Source organism: Rhinoderma darwinii, chromosome 7, assembly GCF_050947455.1.
Source record: "Rhinoderma darwinii isolate aRhiDar2 chromosome 7, aRhiDar2.hap1, whole genome shotgun sequence".
In the NCBI taxonomy this organism is placed as follows: Eukaryota; Metazoa; Chordata; class Amphibia; order Anura; family Rhinodermatidae; genus Rhinoderma; species Rhinoderma darwinii.
In genome coordinates, this window is record NC_134693.1 from 55,799,734 (window position 1) to 55,821,510 (window position 21,777).

General features: G+C 42.5%; 1 protein-coding gene and 1 long non-coding RNA gene across 2 annotated transcripts in view; one reads left to right on the plus strand and one right to left on the minus strand.

Moving 5' to 3' along the window:
* Positions 1 to 15,146, minus strand: part of KIF14 (kinesin family member 14) — a 64,956-nt gene extending 49,810 nt beyond the window's left edge. Inside the window, exons 1-5 of the mRNA XM_075833392.1 lie at positions 15,071 to 15,146; positions 7,119 to 8,105; positions 3,808 to 4,062; positions 2,355 to 2,439; positions 1,795 to 1,893 (exon numbers count right to left, since the gene is read on the minus strand). Of these exons, the coding sequence (XP_075689507.1) occupies positions 1,795 to 1,893; positions 2,355 to 2,439; positions 3,808 to 4,062; positions 7,119 to 7,948 (1,269 nt within the window). The 5' untranslated portion in view covers positions 7,949 to 8,105; positions 15,071 to 15,146. The remainder of the gene's footprint in view (positions 1 to 1,794; positions 1,894 to 2,354; positions 2,440 to 3,807; positions 4,063 to 7,118; positions 8,106 to 15,070) is intronic.
* A 162-nt stretch (positions 15,147 to 15,308) lies between these two features.
* Positions 15,309 to 17,298, plus strand: LOC142657194 (uncharacterized). The gene is made up of 2 exons (XR_012849839.1): positions 15,309 to 15,383; positions 17,050 to 17,298. It is a non-coding gene; the product is annotated as an uncharacterized LOC142657194 (long non-coding RNA).
* Positions 17,299 to 21,777: the final 4,479 nt, after the last annotated feature.

The window sequence follows — 21,777 nt, forward strand, 5'->3', positions numbered from 1 at the left end:
ATTTAATGATGGCCCAAAAAAATCTAATCATGGACGGCTCACCCTTACCCAACACAGGCAATTTATTAGGAGGTAATGATGGGCATGAGCCCTACGCAGGCTGAAAGTTCAGTAACTGTCCTTCACATACTTCATCAGCGCTCACCTCAGTGTTTACCTCCAGCGCTGGAACCTGTGCATGCTTAGGAGTCCCCACTAGCAGTGCAGGCTTACTTGGTGTAGCAGACGGGGTTTGTCACATATCCTGCCAGGTTAGAGGCCTGCAGCAGCCTGTGCAGCGAAGCAGTACAAGCGCCACCTTGGCTTTCCCGCTCCACCGCCACGTCCTTATTTTGGCAAGTCACGGCCACAAAATCAGCGATACCAGGCTGCAACCCAGCGGGGACGATCTCCCAGGTAAGTACCGGCAGGCTGTACAAAAAGTATACTTGAAAGAGCTCCGAAACAGGATAGTTTAAGGATCACTTGCAGGAGCTAACACACCGTGCGTCCTCTCACATCTCCAGTCAGGCCACGCCCTTACCAGCTACATTTCTTCTCTGCATAGTCCTCTCCCCAGACATCTTTGGCTCTGCACATTTTCAACACAAACTTCCCATCCTTCTGCCCACTTTAGCAGTGTAACCACCTTTAGTAGCCCTAGACTGCTGTCTCAATATTGTGTCTTGCTGCCGCAATACTTCTAGTATTGCCCCGCTGTCCCCAACAATAGTACCACATGCAGTGCCCCCTAAAATAGTGCTACACATCATATCACTTAAAATAGTGCCATAAGTAGTGTCCCCAAAATAGAGCCATATATAAGGTGTCCCTGAACCGCACATGTCCCCGTACCCACAATGAATCCAGCTGTGCAGGCCTATTCCGGCCTGTGCTCTGGGAAAAATAGAAGCAAGCATAGTGATGTTAACCCACAAATTTACAATAGAGGCCATTGTAGTTTGAGCAAATCACAGCAAAGCGAACTACAAGTGAAAATATGCAGGGGACAGCATATTTTTCTTAATTTGCTACCCTCTGAGGCCACCCGAGGTCCTCACGCTGCCTCATGGGCGGTGCAGCATTTAAATATACATTCCATCTGTATTTTCCAGTGGACCACAAGTAAATTTATCAAATCAAAATATTAGCAAAGTGCTTAAATGGCAATAACCCAGTAGAATACTTATCTATAGAGGTTTTCCAATGACATGTTCGTAAAGAATATTTGTATAACCAGAAGATTATACAGAGAGGACGGTCACAGGTTGCTTTTGCAGGAAGTTCCTTCTTCTGTGTCACCCCCCGATTCACTGACCAGAAGTGCTCCCTCGCCTTCTAAAGAGGTTCTTCAGCAGCTGTGTATGTCTTATCTTCTGCAGATCAGAACACACACCTCAATTGCTGCCGTGGGTAGGAATCCTCCAGAACTCTTAAAAAAAGATTCTGCAGCAACTCAATTATGTAGTATAAGAAATATGATGCCGATTACTAGACATTAAGAATAGTTGCATGACCAGTATGGTGTGGCCTCATGCTTTTATATGGTCATGTACCACCTTGGTGGCTCCCAATAGTCTTATACTTTACTGTAGGAAAGGCATGATCCTATAAACCCCTCATGTTATCTTTGGGAGGAATCTAAATGGATCATAGAGCTGATGTAGAAATTAAAATTCCCTACAGATGTGGATGGCTCTCACAACAGTGATACTGTGTAGTGAAATCCAAAAACCCAGTTGCTACCTGAGCAGTTTTATAATCTCGTTTGAGACGGCAACTCGAAAGCTAGAGCTACAATGGACGGAATCTTACTGGTTGTTTCTTCTGTCCGTTATCTGCCTTAAAAACCAGGAGATCATGTATCTTCTCATTGTACACTTCAAAATAGCTCATCTCCAAATGGAAGGAGACCTGTTCAGGAGACACAGATTACAACGATTTCAAAACAGGCTCAAAAATAATTAGCGCAAAACCTATGCCAGTGCATCCAAAATAGTATTTGGGGAGATGACAGGTCAAGAATTAGTAAGAAACCGTGAGGGCTCATTCACACGAACGTGAATCTCGTCTGTGTGAAGGCCATTAAAACAACGACAGTCACACGGACCCATGCATTTCAATGGGGCCGTTTACACGACCGTCGTTCCAACATCCGAGGCGGGCTACGTTAGTCATTCCTATAAATGATAGGAGATTCGCATTCGTGTGAATGAACCCTTCGTCCCAAAGAACAATAAAATCTAATGTCAAGCAATGGTGTCACCGGACATGGACAATAAGGCGGTTGTCCAAAAGTATATTATTTATATTAATAAGTTATAGAACTTGCCATAGTGTTAGTAAAGTAAATAATCCCACATAAATGTCTGTACCTTCTGCCTTACATTCTGAATCTGCGAAAATAAGTGCTCACAAAACCTTGGTGTAATTCCTAGTTCTTCACCAAAACCCATCATACTGCAATAAAAAAAGAAAATTGTTAGTTGTCAACCACAATTTTGTCTATCGTATTTTTGTAAATGGGTGTTAAAAAATAAAAAGAATGATCAATAATAGCCAATAAAGTATTTAAAATGTACCTCCTGTGCAAAACATTTTTCAAAAAGCAGCAGCATGACTTCTGAGCATTTTGTCAAAAATATTCTTCATAAGCCTACATTGCATCAGAGCTAAAGCGTAGGTCCGAATATTAAGCATGTGGCTCCCCCGACAGAAGTTTAAAACGGAGAGAGGCGGGATGGGGAGGTAACTAAGGAAGGCAACGATCAGACGTCGAAGGCTTCAGCATCCGATGGTTACCTTTGCAAACAGCCTTACTTTAGGAGCGGAGCTACGCTTTAAGATGCAATAAGAAATATTAAAAATCCTACTGTTAAATGTCCCTATTATTGTTAAGTTTATGGAACTTAAATGATTTGTTCTGAAATGTGTTCCATTGTTGCCAATTAGACACTACAATGGTATCACACCAGACAATATATGCAACTGCCGGAGTAAGTTTCCACATGGAATAATATTCTGTATATCTTGAAATATATAATGAGAGGCGTATAGAATAAAGGCATTAGCAGTGCCAACGTCTCAATTAGTATCACGTGATCGCCGAAATAAGAGTCACTTGATCAGCTGCTCTAACTAACCCCGATACAGCTATGGCTGTGATACTGGTCACCTGGCAGCTACTATAGCAGCTCCAATGACCAGGGAAACATGCAGTGTAAAACAAAAATAATAATTATGTCACTCTCCCGCAAAGGTCTTTTCTGACCTTTGGAGGGAAATTTAAAAAGGTGAGAGTATAACAAATAAATGTCAAAAGAATAGTAAATTTTAAAAAAAACAAAAAAACTACTTAAATTATGCCCCTCGCCAGCCATATTCAAAGCCCCAGCCCCGATGCAATTTGCCCAATTATGACATGTTATATATGAAAATTAACAGTAAGAAATAGCAAATACTAACAGTATTAAGCACTATGTATATCTTTGTATATCATTTTCTTATTAATTGAATGTACTGTTTTTAAAAAAAAATGTTACTTTTTTAGATGCAGCTTCTATGTATCATGTGTACATAGAAGCTGTATTATTCAGTCTGTCGAGTATGTCAGGTCAGCAGTACCGATGGCTAGGCTGGAAGCGGGTACTGTATGTCTAACATGCAGGATCCAGCTAATATCGATGTGATCCAGCCGAGTCATCAGTCTGAGACCGAACGATACAACTTCTATGTATACAGGATACATAGAAGCTGTATCTAAAAAAAAGTAACAGTTTTTTTTTAGATTGGTAAAACTGCCGCAAAATGTACGAATTTTACACATACGTATAGGACTTTCCAGATCCAGTCTGACCATAGGCAAACAAGCAGGTGTTGTATCCCAGGATTGACCATTCTAGCAAAGGTGCTGCCAGTTTCTCGTACACTTTTTCTTGACTTGCATAATTGGGATCAGATTTTTCAAAAGACGAAAAAGAAAAGTCATAGATAAAACTGTGGTTTTGCTTGGAGTCTAGGTGTTGTACGATGGTCTCGTGTCCATTCATAAAGACAACCTGTGTGGCATTCTCATTCATTTCCCTAAAACAGGAATTCACATTTAAGAAGATTAAAGAGTCTCAAAATAATACATTAAGTTTTCGTTTTACCAGATGGAAGGGTGAACTGAACCTAAATATTTTATGTCATTTGATGCTTCTGGTCTTCATGTAACTCAATGATAGCACAGGCATCTGTGTGTGGAAGGCCATCCTGCCTGGGGAATGGAAATGTCGTGAAGAAATATGGGGGAATATGGCAGCAAGTGTTCAATTCACCTGCAGCACCACCGCAGGGGAAATGCAGCATTACACAGTTCCCATTGGAATCTATTGGCTGCCTATGCAATGCAGTGACATGCCTAGTCCTCCAGAGCGAGAGACACTCTCCGTTATTGGTAATAGAGATTCCCCGCTCAGGTCTACTTTCTATTAACTCAGAAATAGGGTATTTGAAAATAGTTTTCTAAACCAGACAACCCCTTTTAGTTTGGGGGAAATTATTAATAACTTTATTGAGACTGTTCTTTTCTTTACATGTAGCCATCTACAGTGAAGGAAATAAGTATTAGATCCCTTGCTGATTTTGTAAGTTTGCCCACTGTCAAAGACATGAACAGTCTAGAATTTTTAGGCTAGGTTAATTTTACCAGTGAGAGATCGATTATATTTAAAAAAAAAAACAGAAAATCACATAGTCAAAATTATATATATTTATTTGCATTGTGCACAGAGAAATAAGTATTTGATCCCATACCAACCATTAAGAGTTCAGCCTCCTCCAGACCAGTTAGGGTATGTGCACACACACTAATTACGTCCGTAATTGACGGACGTATTTCGGCCGCAAGTCCCGGACCGAACACAGTGCAAGGAGCCGGGCTCCTAGCATAATACTTATGTACGACGCTAGGAGTCCCTGCCTTGCTGCAGGACAACTGTCCCGTAGTATAATCATGTTTACAGTACGGGACAGTTGTCCTGCAGCGAGGCAGGGACTTCTAGCATCGTACATAAGTATTATGCTAGGAGCCCGGCTCCTTGCACTGTGTTCGGTCCGGGACTTGCGGCCGAAATACGTCCGTCAATTACGGACGTAATTAGTGTGTGTGCACATACCCTTACACGCTCCAAATCAACTTGGTGCCTGCATTAAAGACAGCGGTCTTACATGGTCACCTGTATAAAAGACTCCTGTCCACAGACTCAATTAATCAGTCTGACTCTAACCTCTACAACATGGGCAAGACCAAAGAGCTTTCTAAGGACGTCAGGGACAAGATCATAGACCTGCACAAGGCTGGAATGGGCTACAAAACCATAAGTAAGACGCTGGGTGAGAAGGAGACAACTGTTGGTGCAATAGTAAGAAAATGGAAGACATACAAAATGACTGTCAATCGACATCGATCTGGGGCTCCATGCAAAATCTCACCTCGTGGGGTATCCTTGATCCTGAGGAAGGTCAGAGCTCAGCCGAAAACGACACGGGGGGAACTTGTTAATGATCTCAAGGCAGCTGGGACCACAGTCACCAAGAAAACCATTGGTAACACATTACGCCGTAATGGATTAAAATCCTGCAGTGCCCGCAAGGTCTCCCTGCTCAAGAAGGCACATGTACAGGCCCATCTGAAGCTTGCAAATGAACACGAAGGTGCTGTGGTCAGATGAGACTAAAATGGAGCTCTTTGGCATTAACTCAACTCGCCGTGTTTGGAGGAAGAGAAATGCTGCCTATGACCCAAAGAACACCGTCCCCACTGTCAAGCATGGTGGTGGAAACATTATGTTTTGGGGGTGTTTCTCTGCTAAGGGCACAGGACTACTTCACCGCATCAATGGGAGAATGGATGGAGCCATGTACCGTCAAATCCTGAGTGACAACCTCCTTCCCTCCACCAGGACATTAAAAATGGCTCGTGGCTGGGTCTTCCAGCACGACAATGACCCGAAACATACAGCCAAGGCAACAAAGGAGTGGCTCAAAAAGAAGCACATTAAGGTCATGGAGTGGCCTAGCCAGTCTCCAGACCTTAATCCCATCTAAAACTTATGGAGGGAGCTGAAGATCCGAGTTGCCAAGCGACAGCCTCGAAATCTTAATGATTTACCGATGATCTGCAAAGAGGAGTGGGCCAAAATTCCATCTAACATGTGTGCAAACCTCATCATCAACTACTAAAAATATCTGACTGCTGTGCTTGCCAACAAGGGTTTTGCCACCAAGTATTAAGTCTTGTTTGCCAAAGGGATCAAATACTTATTTCTCTGTGCACAAGGCAAATAAATATATATAATTTTGACAATGTGATTTTCTTTTTTTTTTTTATATAATCTATCTCTCACTGGTAAAATTAACCTAGCCTAAAAATTCTAGACTGTTCATGTCTTTGACAGTGGGCAAATTTACAAAATCAGCAAGGGATCAAATACTTATTTCCTTCACTGTATATTGCAGTCAATGTCACAGACAGTTTGTCTATGGGGTGGTCGTCACATTTAAAGTGATATTAAACTTTTTACAAATAAAGCGGTTTAATAATGAAATAAAAAATATCTAAATTAGAATATAAACCTTATTTCTATCGTGCACTATTTTGAAGTTCCCTGAGTGAAAGTTTTTTGGTGTAGTAATTTTTGCTCTGAAACCGATCCTAATCACCTGAAAAAGTGATGACATTAGTTCATATATTTTTTTTTTTCTCACTCATCAGTTTTAGGCCTCGTGCACATAACCGTAATTACGGATAAAATACTGACCCATTCATTTTAATCGGCCACAGACACCTTCCCGTATATTTATGGGTGTGTTCGGGCCGTAGAAACGGCCCACAAAAAATAGGATATGTCCTATTTTTCGCATTTTTTTTCCATCCCTGCAAATGTGGGTGACACTCTGTGGCCAGTCCATGCTCATCTCATTACTGAACGTAAATACTGCAGTCGTGTGCATGAGACCTTACAGAAAAAAAAGTTTAAAAAAAAAAAAAAAAAACACTATATAATCTATTTTTTTTAAAACATACTGCAACAAAAATGAAGGTGCAATGTGATTTATAATGCACAGCGCTTAAATATGAGGAGGGTGTTACTAACCTGGTACTAAATGGTCTGACTCTCACCGCTACGGTCACTGCACAATTTTCTGCCTTGTGACAGTCATCCATTGAGGTAGCAACATGACGACTACTTGCCTCAACCTTTTCTTCCAAAACTTCAGATGGAAAGCTCAATTCCCGAGTCTTTTCGGTCTGACCAACCATACAAGGGATCTTTCTGTTGACAGCAGGTAATGCTGGACGTTTTGGGGTTACTGCTGGGCTCTTTATTTCCCGAGTTGATGCTGATCTCATCAGACCAGAGGTCGCATTTTTGGGTGGTTTTTGGTTCCCCAAACCTCCATTTTTTAAACCTGGTGTCTTAGCAGCATTTTGGCTTGAACTGCTTAAGTTCTTGTCTGAACCATTTCCCTTTGTGTTCTTCCAGCTTTGAAACTTGACATAATCTGATGATCCATTCACGTGTGGATTTCCAGCTTTTTGACCCAACATAGATTTAGGATGGAGTGGTTTTCCATTTACATTGGTTAGTTTAGTCCTTAATTCAGTCTGAATAACAGAATCATTTCTGGTTGGGACTAGTTGTGTAGATTTGTCTTTGTCAGTTGACTTTGTATTCTTTTCAGCATCATCCTTTTCAATGGATCCAGTTCTAGGCCTCCTCTGCAAAGTCAGACGCTTTTCAGGTTCATCCCGCTGATTGACATCCTTCTCCTGAACTGGTTGCTCCACTTGGGGACAACTCTTCACTATAGTCTCCCTCCTCTGAAGCTTTAGGTTGGCAGATCCCGCATTTTTACATGCAGAAATGACATATGTTCTGTTTATTTCTTTGATATTAGCCGGATGGTGCGCTTTATGTGACATTTCTTTAAAATTTTAAGACCGCCTTGTAGAAAAAGTTTTAATGTAACTATTAATACTGAAATATAAATCACGGCTTCAAGAGGGTGAAAGTCCCTTCAAACTGGAATACGAACAGCAAAGAGAAATTTTCCATGAAAGCACCGGGGATACCATCATACTGAAATAAAAGACGAGTTACTTAAGATATCAAACAAGAATCTATGTCCACATAGGATATACATCTTAGTTTTCGAAGGACTTAACATAGGTAGTAGGTGATAGATGGTAGATTAGTGGAGGTCCAACCAATAGGACACCAACCAATTGATAGATTACATACCAGTTCCCCATTGCTGCCCATGGGCACGACGAGGAGTTGCAATTAGCGGTGGTCGGAGAGTGCGCGCTGCTCCACCGTACAACTCCATGGAAGTTAGAGGACTGCAGAAACATGGAGTATGGGAGAGTGTGGAGAGTGATTGAATTTTAAGCGCCGTCTTTGGACAGTGACGCGTAAAATGACAGCTCGTCTGCACAGAACATCGTAAGACCCATTGCAGGCAACGGGCAGATGTTTGCCGACGTATTGGAGCCGTCTTTTCAGGCGTAATTCGAGGCGTAACACGCCTCCATTATGTCTGAAAAGAGGTCGTGTGCACACCCTTACAAAACAGCAGAGTTCAGCGGTTTCTGGAAACCCGGCCATCTCTCCACTGATCCAAGTCTGGATACCACGGTTAGCAGCCGTCTCATGAGGCGGGGACGGAGGACCACCATTCTCTGGAATGGTGCAGATTCCAGAGCGGAGACCTGTGGACATGCCATAAATGTCTGAGATGGGAACGCCCTGTTCAACCCGTTCCCGCACCTTGATGTAACTGCACGGCCTGGCAAGAGGTTTCTTCCAGCACCAGGACATTCAAATACTGATCGGTTCGCAGTGCACACTGTCCTAATAGACAGTGTCCAGGAACCTGGGAGGGTCAGCTGTTCCTGAAAGCAGACACTCCACTGTTGCCTTCCAGCGATCCAACGCCACGGATTTAGGCAATTAACCCTTTAAATGCAGCAATCTATGGTGTCCGCCGCAATTAAAGGGTTTGTAGCACAATGCAATTGTGGAGGGTGTCGATGGTTGGCATGGCAAACAGAGACCAGACAATGGAGACCGGGTCTGCCATGTGTCAGCGTCACAATGACAGTTATAATACATTACACTAGCTTAGGTAGTGTAATGTATTATAGCAGCGATCAGTGCTGCAGGTCTTCAAGTCCCTTAGTGGGACCAAAAAACAGTTTATAAAACTGTTTTATAAAAAAGAAGTGTAAAAATAAAAATTATAGGAAAAAAAGCAGTTTTTTAAAAAGTATAAGTCTTTTATTATAGAAAAAATATAAACCGTTATAAAAAGTACACATATTTGGTATTACCGCATCCGTAACGACCCAACTTTAAAACTATAATGTTGTTTTTCCTGCACGGTCAACACCGCACAAAAACAATGCCAGAATCGCTATTTTTTGGTCACCACCCCTCCCAAAATGTAGAATAAAAAGTGATCAAAAAGTCGCAATGTACCCCAAAATAGTACCAATAAAAACTACAACCCGTCCTGCAAAAAACAAGACCTTACACAGCTTTTTTGACTGAAAAAAACAACAACTGATTTTATTGTGCAAACACTGCAAAACGTAAAGAAACTATATACATATGGTATCACCGTAATCGTATCGCTCCGCAGAAGTAAAATGTAATTTACAGCCCAGGGTAAACACTGTCCAAAAATAAAATAAAAAATGATAAAAAACCATGGTCAGAATTTATGGTTTTTGGTCACCTGGCTTGCCAATAAATTTAATTAAAAAAAGTGATCAAATAAAGTAAAATTCTATATAATCAAATGTACCCCAAAATGGTACCAATGAAAACTACAGATTTTTCCACAACAAATAAGCTCTCACACAGCTCTGGTGGAGAAAAAATGTAAAAAGTTCTGGCTCAGAATAGGACAATGCCCGCTCCATAAGCTGCGGGTGTCAGCTGTGTATTACAGCTGACACCTGGGACTAACGTAACTGACAGGAACAGTTACAGGAGGCTGTAAAAATTACAATACACTGCAATACATTATGATTGCAGTGTATCGTACAAGCAAGCTAACGATCACTTGCTCAAGTCAAACAAAATTGATATCGCTGTGTACGTAAAAGTCCAAACTATTGCAATATTCCATTTTTTTAACTCGCACGGTGAATGCTGTAAAAAATAAAAGTATTTAAAACGGCAAAAATAGTTTGTTTTTTTTTTTTTTACAAAGAATTGTACGTACGAAAATGGTACAAATAAAAACTACAGCTGGTCCCGCAAAAAAAAATAAGCCCTCACACCTCTCAAATCAACCAAAAAAAAAATAAAAAAAATAAAGGGTACATCTCTTGGAATGTGGTGAAACGAAAAAATAAATAAAAATCGTTCTTTAACAAATGAACAAGTAGTAAAACATAAAAATTAAAAAAACCTATATAAATTTGGTATCACCGTAATAGTATTGAGCCGCAGAATAAAGTTAAGTTGTTGTTTTTACCGCACGTTGAAAGCCGTAAAAAACAAAATCCAAAAACAGCAAAATCATAGTTTTTCCCAATTTCAACCCGCAAATAATTTTTCTTCAGTTTACCAGTATATTATATGTTACTTTAAACAGTGTCAATACAAACTGCAACTCATCCAGCAAAAAATAAGCCCTCACACCCCTATTGACGGAAACATTTTAAAAGAACACAAAAATAGTTAGGCGGGATTCACACGACCGGGTCGTTCCCGAGCCCGAGTGCCGGCCGGTAAAATCGGCCATTTTGCATTAAGTTTTGCATCCGTGCCCGGCCGGGCAGATCCGGACAGTGACATCAGCGGCAACTCCTGAAGGGGAATCCCCATGTGTTCGGGGATTCCGCTTCAGGAGTTTCCCCTGATGTCACTGCCCAGATATGGACAGAGACATCAAGCGCTCTGTCCAGGAGCAGAATCCCCGAAAACACGGGGATTCCGCTCCTTCAAGGAGCTAAATTGCGGCTAGCACATAGCAGAGCGGGGAGATACCTCCCTGCTCTGCTATAGTGGCGTCGCTACAGTAGTAGCAGCCGCAGCAGCAGCTGCTAGCGGCGCCATCGAAGGTGTCGCCGGGCCAGGGTGCTTTTCAAGCAGGGGAAGGGAGCCAGCGCAGCGCTCCCTTCCACCTGCTGTACACCCCGGCCCTGCCACACAGTGTACAGCGATGCCATTCGTCAGAATGGCATCAACTCCTCCTCCTCACATCCACTTTGCGCTGTGAGGAGGAGGAGGAGATAGAGCGCAAGCTCCGGAAAACCCGGCCATCACTCGGGACACATCCCGGTGATGGCCGTGTATTACCCGGCCCCATAGACTTCTATGGGAGCCGGGTGGTCGGGCGAAGATAGAGCATGTCCTATTTTTTGACGGCCGGTTTTTCCGGCCGTCAAAAAATCGGTCGTGTGAATAGCCCCATTAGGGGTCTATTATTCCTAATGCAGCCGGGTGCCGGCCGATTTATGAACGGCCGGCACCCGGCCGGGAAACCCTGCCGTGTGAATGAGGCCTTATGGATCTTTGAAGGCGGGGAGTGAAAAACGAAAAAGCAATGGATCAGTCCTGAAAGGTTTAAATAATTTCTAATGAACAAATATTTATGACCACATATGGGGTATTGCAGTACTCGGGAGAAATTGCTTTACAAATGTTGGGGTGCTATTTCTTCTCCTTGTGAAAATGAAAAAAAAATATATAATTTTAGTGGAAAAAAACGTGATAGTCGAAACATTTTACAGACTAAGGCCTTATTCACACGAACGTTGAATACATCCGTGTGACGGCTGTTAAAACAATAGCCTTTACACGGACGCATGTTTTTCAATGGGGCCATTCACACGGCCGTTGTTTCAACAGACCGTGTGAAGGGTCAATTGAAATATAGAACCTGTCCTATTTTGTTCCGTTTTCACAGATCCTTCCATAGGCTCAAGTCTATGGGGATCCATGAAAACAGGACCCACATGTGGGCAACACGAACGTGAAAATCATCAAGTTGTGAATCTAGCCGAATTCCAATAAATTATGCAAAAAGATTGTGGGGTCAAAATGCTAACAATACCCCAAGAAAAATTCCTTGAGGGCTGTAGTTTCCAAAATGGGGTCACTTGTGTGGGGTTTCCACTGTTTTTGTCCCTCCAGGGCGTTGCAAACACAACATGGCACTGAAAACCATTCCAGATTTTCATTTTCAGACTAATTCCCATAAATTTAGCTAAAAACCTATGGGGTCAAAATGCTAACTATAAACCTAGATAAATTCCTTTAGGGAGTAGTTTCCAAAATGGGGTCACTTTTGAGGGGTTCCCACGGTTTTGGCCCTACAAGACCTCTTCAAACCTAACATGGTGCCTAAAATGTATTCTAAAAACAAAAAGGTGGCCCCAAAATCTGGTGCTACTTTGCTTCTGAGGCCGGTGTTACAGTCCATTAGCACATTAGGGCTACATGTGGGACATTTCTAAAAACTGCAGACTGGGCAATAAATATTGAGTTGCGTTTTTCAGATAAAACCTTCTGTGGTACAAAAAAAAAAAAAATACGTATTAAAATGAAGTATTACATATGATTTTCGGCAAAAAAAAAGTTGAAATTTGTACATTTTATTTCTGCTTTGCTTTCATTCCTGTGAAACGCCTAAAGGGTTAAGAAACTTTCTGAATGCTGCGTCGAATACTTTGAGGGGTGCAGATTTTAAAATGGTGTAATTTATTGGGAATTTCTTATATACAAGGCCGCTAAAGCCACTTCAGAATTTTCTTGAAATGTGAGAAATTGCTGCTAAAGTTGGAATTTACAATTCCTAGAATAAAAAGGACGTTCAACAACAACACAAACATAAGACATATGGAATATGTGATACAGTAACTTTTTTGTAGGGTATTACTATCTGTCTTACAAGGAGCTACATATAAATTTAGAAAAATGCTAATCATTGCAAATTTTCTCTACATTTGTTTGTTTTTTTTACAAATAAATACTGAATGTATCGACCAAATTTTTCTACTAACATAAAGTACAATAGGTCACAAGAAAACAATCTCAGAATCGCTTGGATAGGTAAAAGCATTCCAAAGTTATTACCACATAAAGTGACACACGTCAGATCTGAAAAAATAAAAAAGGCTGTGTCCTCGAGGCCAAAACAGGTTTAGTCCTAAAGGGGTTAAGCAGGATGAGGGAAATTAAGCATGATATTGCGATAATCTTAAACAAATGGATAACCGCTTGTTTTTTTTGCAATTGTGAACTAACGTATGTCTACGGGGGCGCGTGACATTGCACGTGTACGTGTGTTTTACACACATGCAATGTCACGCGCCCTTATAAACTTATGTTCAAACGCAATTGTGTGTTTATCGCCCGCGATATGTTAGTTCTTAACCCCTTAATGACCGCCGATTAGCCTTTTCACGGCGGTCATTAATGGGCTTTATTCTACAGCGCCGCCATTCCACGGCGCTGCATTAGAATAAAGTAAACAGAGCAGGGAGCTGTGAAATCTCCCTGCTCTCAGCTGCCAGAGGCAGCTGAGGGCTGGGGGCGTCCCTGCTCTGCTGGGTGAGATCGATATTAGTATTGATCTAACCCGTTTAACCCCTCAGATGTGGTGCACAATAGCGAGCACCGCATCTGAGTGGTTTTGGAGAGAGGGAGGGAGCTCCCTCTCTCTCCCACCGACACCCGGCGATACGATCGCCCAGTGTCGGTGATGGCAGCCGGGGGCCTAATAAAGGCCCCCAGGTCTGCCTGTAATGAATGCCTGCTAGGTCATGACCTAGCAGATGCCTGTCCGTTTTAAACAGACAGGCAGTAATACACTGCAATACAAAAGTATTGCAGTGTATTATAAATGTGATCAGATGATCGCATATGAAAGTCCCCTAGTAGGACAAGTAAAAAAAAAAAAAGTTGAACAAAGTTAATTAAAAAAAAATGTGAAAAAAATAATGAAAAACCCACTTTTTCCCCTTACAAACTGCTTTATTATAAAAAAAACACAATAAAGCAAAAACGACCCCGACTATAAAGCTATTACATTACTTAACCCGCACGGTGAACGCTGTAAAAAATAAAATAAAAAACAATGGAAAAATTGTTGTTTTCTGTTAATCCTGGCGTAAAAAAAATTTGATAAAAAGTGATCAAAAAGTCGCATCTACTCCAAACTGGTACCAATGAAAACTACAAGTCGTCCCGCAATAAACAAGCCCTCATACAACTGCATCGGCTGAACAATAAAATAGTTCTAGCTCTTCGAATGTGACGATGGAAAAACTTAAAAAATGGCTTGGTTATTAGGGCCCAGAATGCAAGCAGGTGGAAGGGGTTAAACAGAAGTCCTGTGACCAAAAAGATGCGATGACGTTTTAACATGTCAGATTAGATTGGTGGGGGTCTGAGATCTAGGATCTCACAGACACCTGGTTTGGATTTGCTATGCTCATCGTTTCCATAACTGAAAGCATCAGATGCTGCTCTTCTTTAGAAAAGCCACTACTTTTAATACTACCAAATCCAGAGTTACTTTAGAGATTTGTCATTAGACACGTCCAAGCAGCACGTTTAGCGTTAATCCACCTATGGGACGTCTTTATTCCAAGTGTCAATGATGAAGCAAGTCACAGACCAAACTCCATGTTTTCTTTCCACTTGACAGATTCATTAGTTATTGCTGGAACAATCGTGATCAGCTGCGATCATTGGGCAAAGGACCAGCACACACAAGGGCAATGTATTATCTCACAGCACCTATTGAATGGGTGCCCATGTAATATATGGTCATGCCAAGTGCGCCAACCCTTTTAAAAGGTGTAATACCACTTTAAGAGAAACTAATAGAAAGTGGGAAATCCCCAAAGGTTACTACGTTACTTCTGTCATATAAAACGCAGTCCTGATTTGACATACACAAATTATACAATCCACAATACTAATAATAATTATTCATGACCGCAATGTATCAGGAAGCAGCAACACGTAATCCGCCCGCAACCACAACCACACAATACAGACTGTAGCACCGGAGTGGTTACCTCTGTTTATCAGGCGCAGCATTCTACCTTCTTCCGTTTGCCAGCTAGCGATACATTTCGAATTCCGCTCCGTTCACCCCAATTGGTGGAATATATGTCACGTCTTGCTGGTGACATCACACGTTCCGTATTAGGAAGTAGAGCAAACGTCGGCCATTTTTGATGAGGGCATTCCGCCCAGAACCTAGAATGAATCTGTGTGACGTATTCATATGCTGCCGCTGGGGAGAGCTGCTCTATTCTAGACACGACCCTGACCTGCTGTCCACGAGCTCCCAGCTATGGCTGGCGTTGTTTCCTGTCAAGTATTACAGTACAGTGGGGGTGTTTTTGGTGTTATTTTGTAAAGTTGCTTTTAGAATGATCCACACGTGAAGTTGAGATATGTTACTGCAGCCAAAATACATATTACAGGAATGTAAGACTTGGGTTAATAAAATAACACTGTTTAGATGGGGCAGATTAGGCTACGCAGGTGACTGCGCTATTGATTCCGTCGTAAAAACGGAAACCTTCCGGAATGGTGACGAATGGAAACCATTAGCAATGTTTCCGTCACCATTGATATCAATGGGGACGGAAGCTGTGGTTTCAGTTTGACTTTCCGTTGCGGGGTTCACGAGACCGAAACCTCAGACGGAACCCCGGAACGGAAAGCCAACGCTGATGTGAACAGGCCCTAATACCTGACGAATCTACTATTGCATGGTCCGTCGTGGTGTCTGTTGTTTCTCCCTGTCAAACATGACGGAACTGCTAATGGTCTTCAATGGTTTCCGTTTGGCTTTCAGTTCATGGAAAAGATCGAACGGAACCGATGAACGGAAGCCTGACGCTGATGTGAACGGCCTATTCACATCAGCGTCGGGCTTCCGTTCAACCTTTCAATCGGAGGAACCGTTGAACGGAAACCATTGAATCCTCCTCATGCACACTATAGTGTGCGCCGGGTCGAGTCCCGTAAGTGATCTGTAAAAAGATAGGACATGTCCTATCTTTCCACGAAGCGAAGAATCGGTTCAGTTTTCACCTACCCTATTCACCCGCTAAAGTGTTAAAAACCGCCCGAGTGGCACATCGGTCATGTGCAACTGGCATTAGGCTGTGTTCACATCTGCGGTCCAGGTTCGATCATGAGTAGAACATTGGGAATAGCAGCAGCACCGAATCTGTCACATGTGACGGAAACCAACAGCGCCCGACTGAACCCATTGACTTTAATAGGTTCAGTCGGGTTTCCGCCATTTTGCCAGACAAAATAGAGCTGAATGCTGCGCTATTTTGTCCAGCAAAGACAACCAGATCTGCGAAGGAGGCCCCTGTTGGGATGCAAATTCTAGTCACACAGCAGTGTATGTTGGACATATACATCCTGGACTCCCACCACTCCAGACATTGTATATATCGCTACAAAATAATCATATGCTGCAGAGTATACATTTTTTTTTTTTTGCGGGAAGCCTCCGTATTTAGTCGCGTAGTTGACTATGCTTTTCAATAAAAATAAAAAAAAGGTATGCCAATGCATACTGCCATAAGTCGGAAGCATTTACCTGAGTATTCGTCCTGCATACACTGCAAACGCAATGTGAATAGGCCTTTTAATAATTATTGGTTTATTTCTTTGAGCTGTATTTTTCTCTGCAGTATGGGAGTAAATATAGACTGAAATATAGATAAACATTCGCCTTATAAAAAGCCCTTTATTTTTTCATATCTTCTATTTTGATATATAATCATTTGAAGTTACAGGCCCAAAGCCTGAAGCTGCATTAGGCCGGGTTCCCATGTAGTGTAAACGCTGCGGAATTTCCAGAACGTAATTTTGCGCAGAAATTTTGCAGCATTTAGTGGATGAGATTTTAAAAATCTTATACCCACGCTGCGGGAAAAAAAAATGCTGCAAAAACATTGACCTGCAGTGCGAAATTTAAATACACGTCAATTTATTCTGCGTTTTCATTGCTTTTTTGTTGCAGGTTTTCCCATGGAATACAACGGGGATGCAAAACCCGCAACGAATAGCCAAGTGTTGCGACTTTTGCAGCAGAATCGCGATGTGGTGCGGTTTTCCAGAATGGAATGTGCTGTGGGTTCATGGTCGGATATGCAGCGTATCCGACCCGTGGGAACCCGGCCCAACTGCCTGGATCTGATGTTAACATTTCTTGTCTGGTGCCAGGTGAAGGGTTGTCGTGGAGAATTATATTGAAGGATGTAGATATTGATTCAGATGGTGTTCTTAAAGAGGTTTTCCGAAGCTCTAAGGAGTCTGTATCTCCCCGCTCAGCCCCACCGACATCCTGCCCCATCCAGTGACTCCATAATGCATCCCATAATGCCCCCTATTTTCTATTTTCCAAGCGCAACAGAATGAATTCAGCCACTTTAGGTAATGTAAGTAAATTAGATGTTTGCTGTGGAAGAGAGTGTATAATCAGGGACATCAAAGATTTTACTCGGACAATCCCTTTAACCCGTTAGTGACCGGCCCATAGTCTTTTTACGTCGGTCACTAACGGGCCTTATTCCGATGCCAAAGACTTTTTACGTTGCGGCATCGGAATAAGTAAACAGAGCAGGGAACTGTCACATCTCCCTGCTCTCAGCTGCCAGAGGCAGCTGAGGGCTGGGAGCGTCCCTGCTCTGCCGTGTGAGATCGATATAAGTATTTCTGTTTTCATTCATCCTTTTGACAGCTGTTGCACGAATCACTCTGTTCGCACGGAAGTGCTTCCGTGCGACATGCGTGGTTTTCACACACCCATTGACTTCAATGGGTGCGTGATTCACGCAAAACGCCCAAAGAACGGACATGTCGTGACTTTTTTTCAGCGGACTCACGCTGAGTAAAAATCACGAACATGTCTGCACTGCCCCATAGACTAATATAGGTCCGTGCAACGCGCGTGCAAATCACGCGCGTTGCACGGACGTTTTTCCCGTTTGTCTGAATAAAGCCTTAGGGTAGTTTAAAATGGGCAGATATTCGCCTGTGTTTACCACCTATTAACGAGCACCGATCGACACTACAGCTTGTCGATCAATGCTCCTTTGCTCCATTCAATCATCGGGAGTATGGGGATGAACAATTGTTACTACGATCGCTCGTCCCCATACATTTGCATTCGGTCAGCAGCATATCCCGTGAACACAGGGCGATATGCTGCCAACTAGTGACCATTTTTATGGGCGCATAAAAATTATATTTAGCTGTTCATTGGCTGATTGTTCCTCTCATTACACAGGGCAATGAGCAGGAACCAGCGTTTGTATAAACGCTTGTTCACCCGAACATTGGCCTGCGTAAAAGGAACTTTACGGATGAAAAAATTGGTCTGACTTGGTCGTTTACATACACATCTGTCGTTAAGTTAGAACCAGATCTCAACTTCCTCATCTTTTGATCAATAAAACCTTTCTATTCTCTATAATGGAGTTGCCTTTCAATTTCATACACATGCTAATTACTCGCTACAATTATTGTGATTGTCAGACAAATTTTCATGACGGTCAGATCAGTTTTCTGGCAGATGAGACAGATTTCAATCAGATCAATTGGCCATTTACAGCAATTTAGACTGAAATTGGACAAATTGGTCAGATATCTGTACCTGTAAGGGTAAGTCCACATGAAGCAGCACTGACCCGTGAAATTGCCTGTAAATGGTCACGCGTTGTTGCTGGTAAAACGTCTGTTTACCTTCAAAACCGTGCCGTCATTAATGACCTTTTATGGCCATACGATTTTGCAGGTAAAGCGGCGTTTTACCCATAACAATGTGCGGCCATTAATAGGCAATTTGACAGCCACGTCGAACATGGTGCCGGCGCGACTGTCGGCCGTATCGCGGTCGGGTGTGTGCCGCTTTGTGTGGCCTTACAGGTACAGATATCTGACCAATTTGTCCAATCAGACCAATTTCAGTCTAAATTGTTGTGTGTAAGTGGCCAATTGATCTAAATTTATTTACAGGTGAGAATGTCAACAATAGCGGCAGCAGTGATGTTATGTAATAAATACATCCATGGCATCCCGTCTGCCTGTGTGCACACTTACACAAGCTGCTACTTGTACGCCACAGATCAGACAGTGGAAGCAGAACTTATGAGTAAGGGGATGTTTACACGACCTATTTTCAGATGTTTTTTAACGCCCCAAAAAACGGTTAAAGATGCGGGGCCTGAACGGCTCAAAACATCTGCCCGTTGGTTTCAAAGGAAAAGCGGCATTCCGTTCCCACATGGCGTTTCTTATGAGGGCGTTTTTAAAAATGGCCGCGTAAAAAAAAGCCTCGTAAAAAGAAGTGCATGTCACTTCTTGAGCCGTTTTTGGAGCAGTTTTTCATTGACTCAATAGAAATACAGCTCCAAAAACGACCGTAAAAACCACAAGTTGCTTAAAAAACGGCTGAAAATCAGAGGCCGTTTTCCCCTGGAACCAGCTCCGTATTTTCAGCCGTTTTTTGTTAAACGTTTTGTTAAACTTTGACTATAACATATGCCAAGTATGTCTACAAAGTGGCCAAACCCTTTATCCCCTTAGTGACCATTAATATGCCTTTTCACGGCGGTCACTAAGGGGCCTTAGGCTAGGCCGTCGCCTTTTCACGGTGGCCCAGTCTAAGTCCTGCATGGGTGTCCCGTGCAGGCAGGAGCCAGGACTCGGCTTTCTGATGACAACCGGGCTCCTGCTCTAATGGCCACAATTGAAGTTTACGTCAATCGCAGCCATTTAAACTGTTAAATGCCACGGTCAATAGCGTCCGTGGCATTTAACTTGTTTACAGAGGGAGGGAGCTCCCTCTCTAACCCATCAGTGGCCCACAAATGCAATCGCGGGCCTCCGGTGGGGTGTCATGGCAGCCAGGGGCCTTATAAAAGCCCCCAGGTCTGCCCTGGGCATATACCTATTAGGACGTACTAGAGGCACATCCTAATAGATTGCCTGTCAGTTTTACATGGACAGGCAATAATGCTTTGGTATACCAAAGCATCATAGCATTGATCTCAAGATCGCATAGTAAAGTCCCCTCAAGGGACTAAAAATATAATAAATAAAAATATATTCTTATTATTTCACTGCAAACTTGAGTGGCGCGTTCTTGTGCATTTAAAAAAATAAGTAATGTGAAATAACAATTAATAAAAATTGCAGTAGGAAAAATGAATATAACCATTTTTTCACATAAAAAGTGGTTTTATTTAGTAAAAGTGTAAAAAATAAATAAAAGTACACATATATGGTATCGCTGTGACCGTAATGACCCAAACAATAAAGTTCATATGTGATTTAAACCACAAGGTGAACACTGGGAAAAACCAATATCGAACTTGCTATTTTTTTCCATTGCCCCCCAAAAACGTCATAATAAAAGTTAATCAATAAGTCCCATGTACCCCAAAACAGTACCAATCAAAACTAAGTCTTGTCCCAAAAAATACAAGCACTCATATCACTACGTTGACGGAAAAATAAAAAAATTACAGCTCTTGGAATGCGGCCATGCAAAAACAAATAATTTTAGTTCAAAAGTGTTATATACGTGTTATCACCGCATTTGTACCGACCCATAGAATAAAGGCAAGGTGTTATTTACACCACACAGTGAACGGCATGAATTTAAAGGGAACCTGTCACCGGCATTTCACCTATTAAACCAGCAATACCAGGAGGTGGGTGAAAAATCATTTCTATATAACCTATAATTATCTTCTTAGGCCTCATTTACACGAGCGTGGGCGTTTTGCGCACGCAAAAAAACGCAGCGTTTTGCGTGCGCAAAAGGCACTTGACAGCTCCGTGTGTCATCAGTGTATGATGCGCGGCTGCGTGATTTTCGCGCAGCCGCCATCATAGAGATGAGGCTAGTCGACGTCAGTCACTGTCCAGGGTGCTGAAAGAGTTAACTGATCAGCAGTAACTCTTTCAGCACCCTCGACAGTGAATTCCGATCACAATATACAGCAACCTGTGAATAAAAAAAAGACGTTCATACTTACTAAGAACTTCCTGCTTCCTCCAGTCCGGTCTCCCGGCCGTTGCCTTAGTGACGCGTCCCTCTCTTGACATCCGGCCCCACCTCCCTGGATGACGCGGCAGTCCATGTGACCGCTGCAGCCTGTGCTTGGCCTGTGATTGGCTGCAGCTGTCATTGGACTGAATTGTCATCCCGGGAGGTCAGACTGGAGGAAGAAGCCGGGAGTTATCGGTAAGTCAGAACTTCTTTTTTTTTTACACATGTATATTGTGATCGGAAGTCACTGTCCAGGGTGCTGAACCAGTTTAATTTTCAGCACCCTGGACAGTGACTGTCTCCTGACGTCGCGTACCGGAAATTTTTTTGCCGGGTTCGGTCAAAACGAGTTCAGCCGAACCCGGTGAAGTTCGGTTCGCTCATCTCTAAGACACTCCGTTTGGATGTTTGTAAACAGAAAAGCACGTGGTGCTTTTCTGTTTACATTCAGTTTGACAGCTCTTGCGCGAATCACCCGGAAGTGCGACCTTCGTGGTTTTCACGCACCCATTGACTTCAATGGGTGCGTGATGCGCGAAAAACGCAGAAATTTAGAACATGTCGTGAGTTTTTTTCAGCGCACTCACGCTGAGCAAAACTCACGGACTGTCTGCATGCCCCCATAGACTTGTATAGGTCCGTGCGACCCGCGTGAAAAGCACACGCGTCGCACGGACGTATATCACGTTC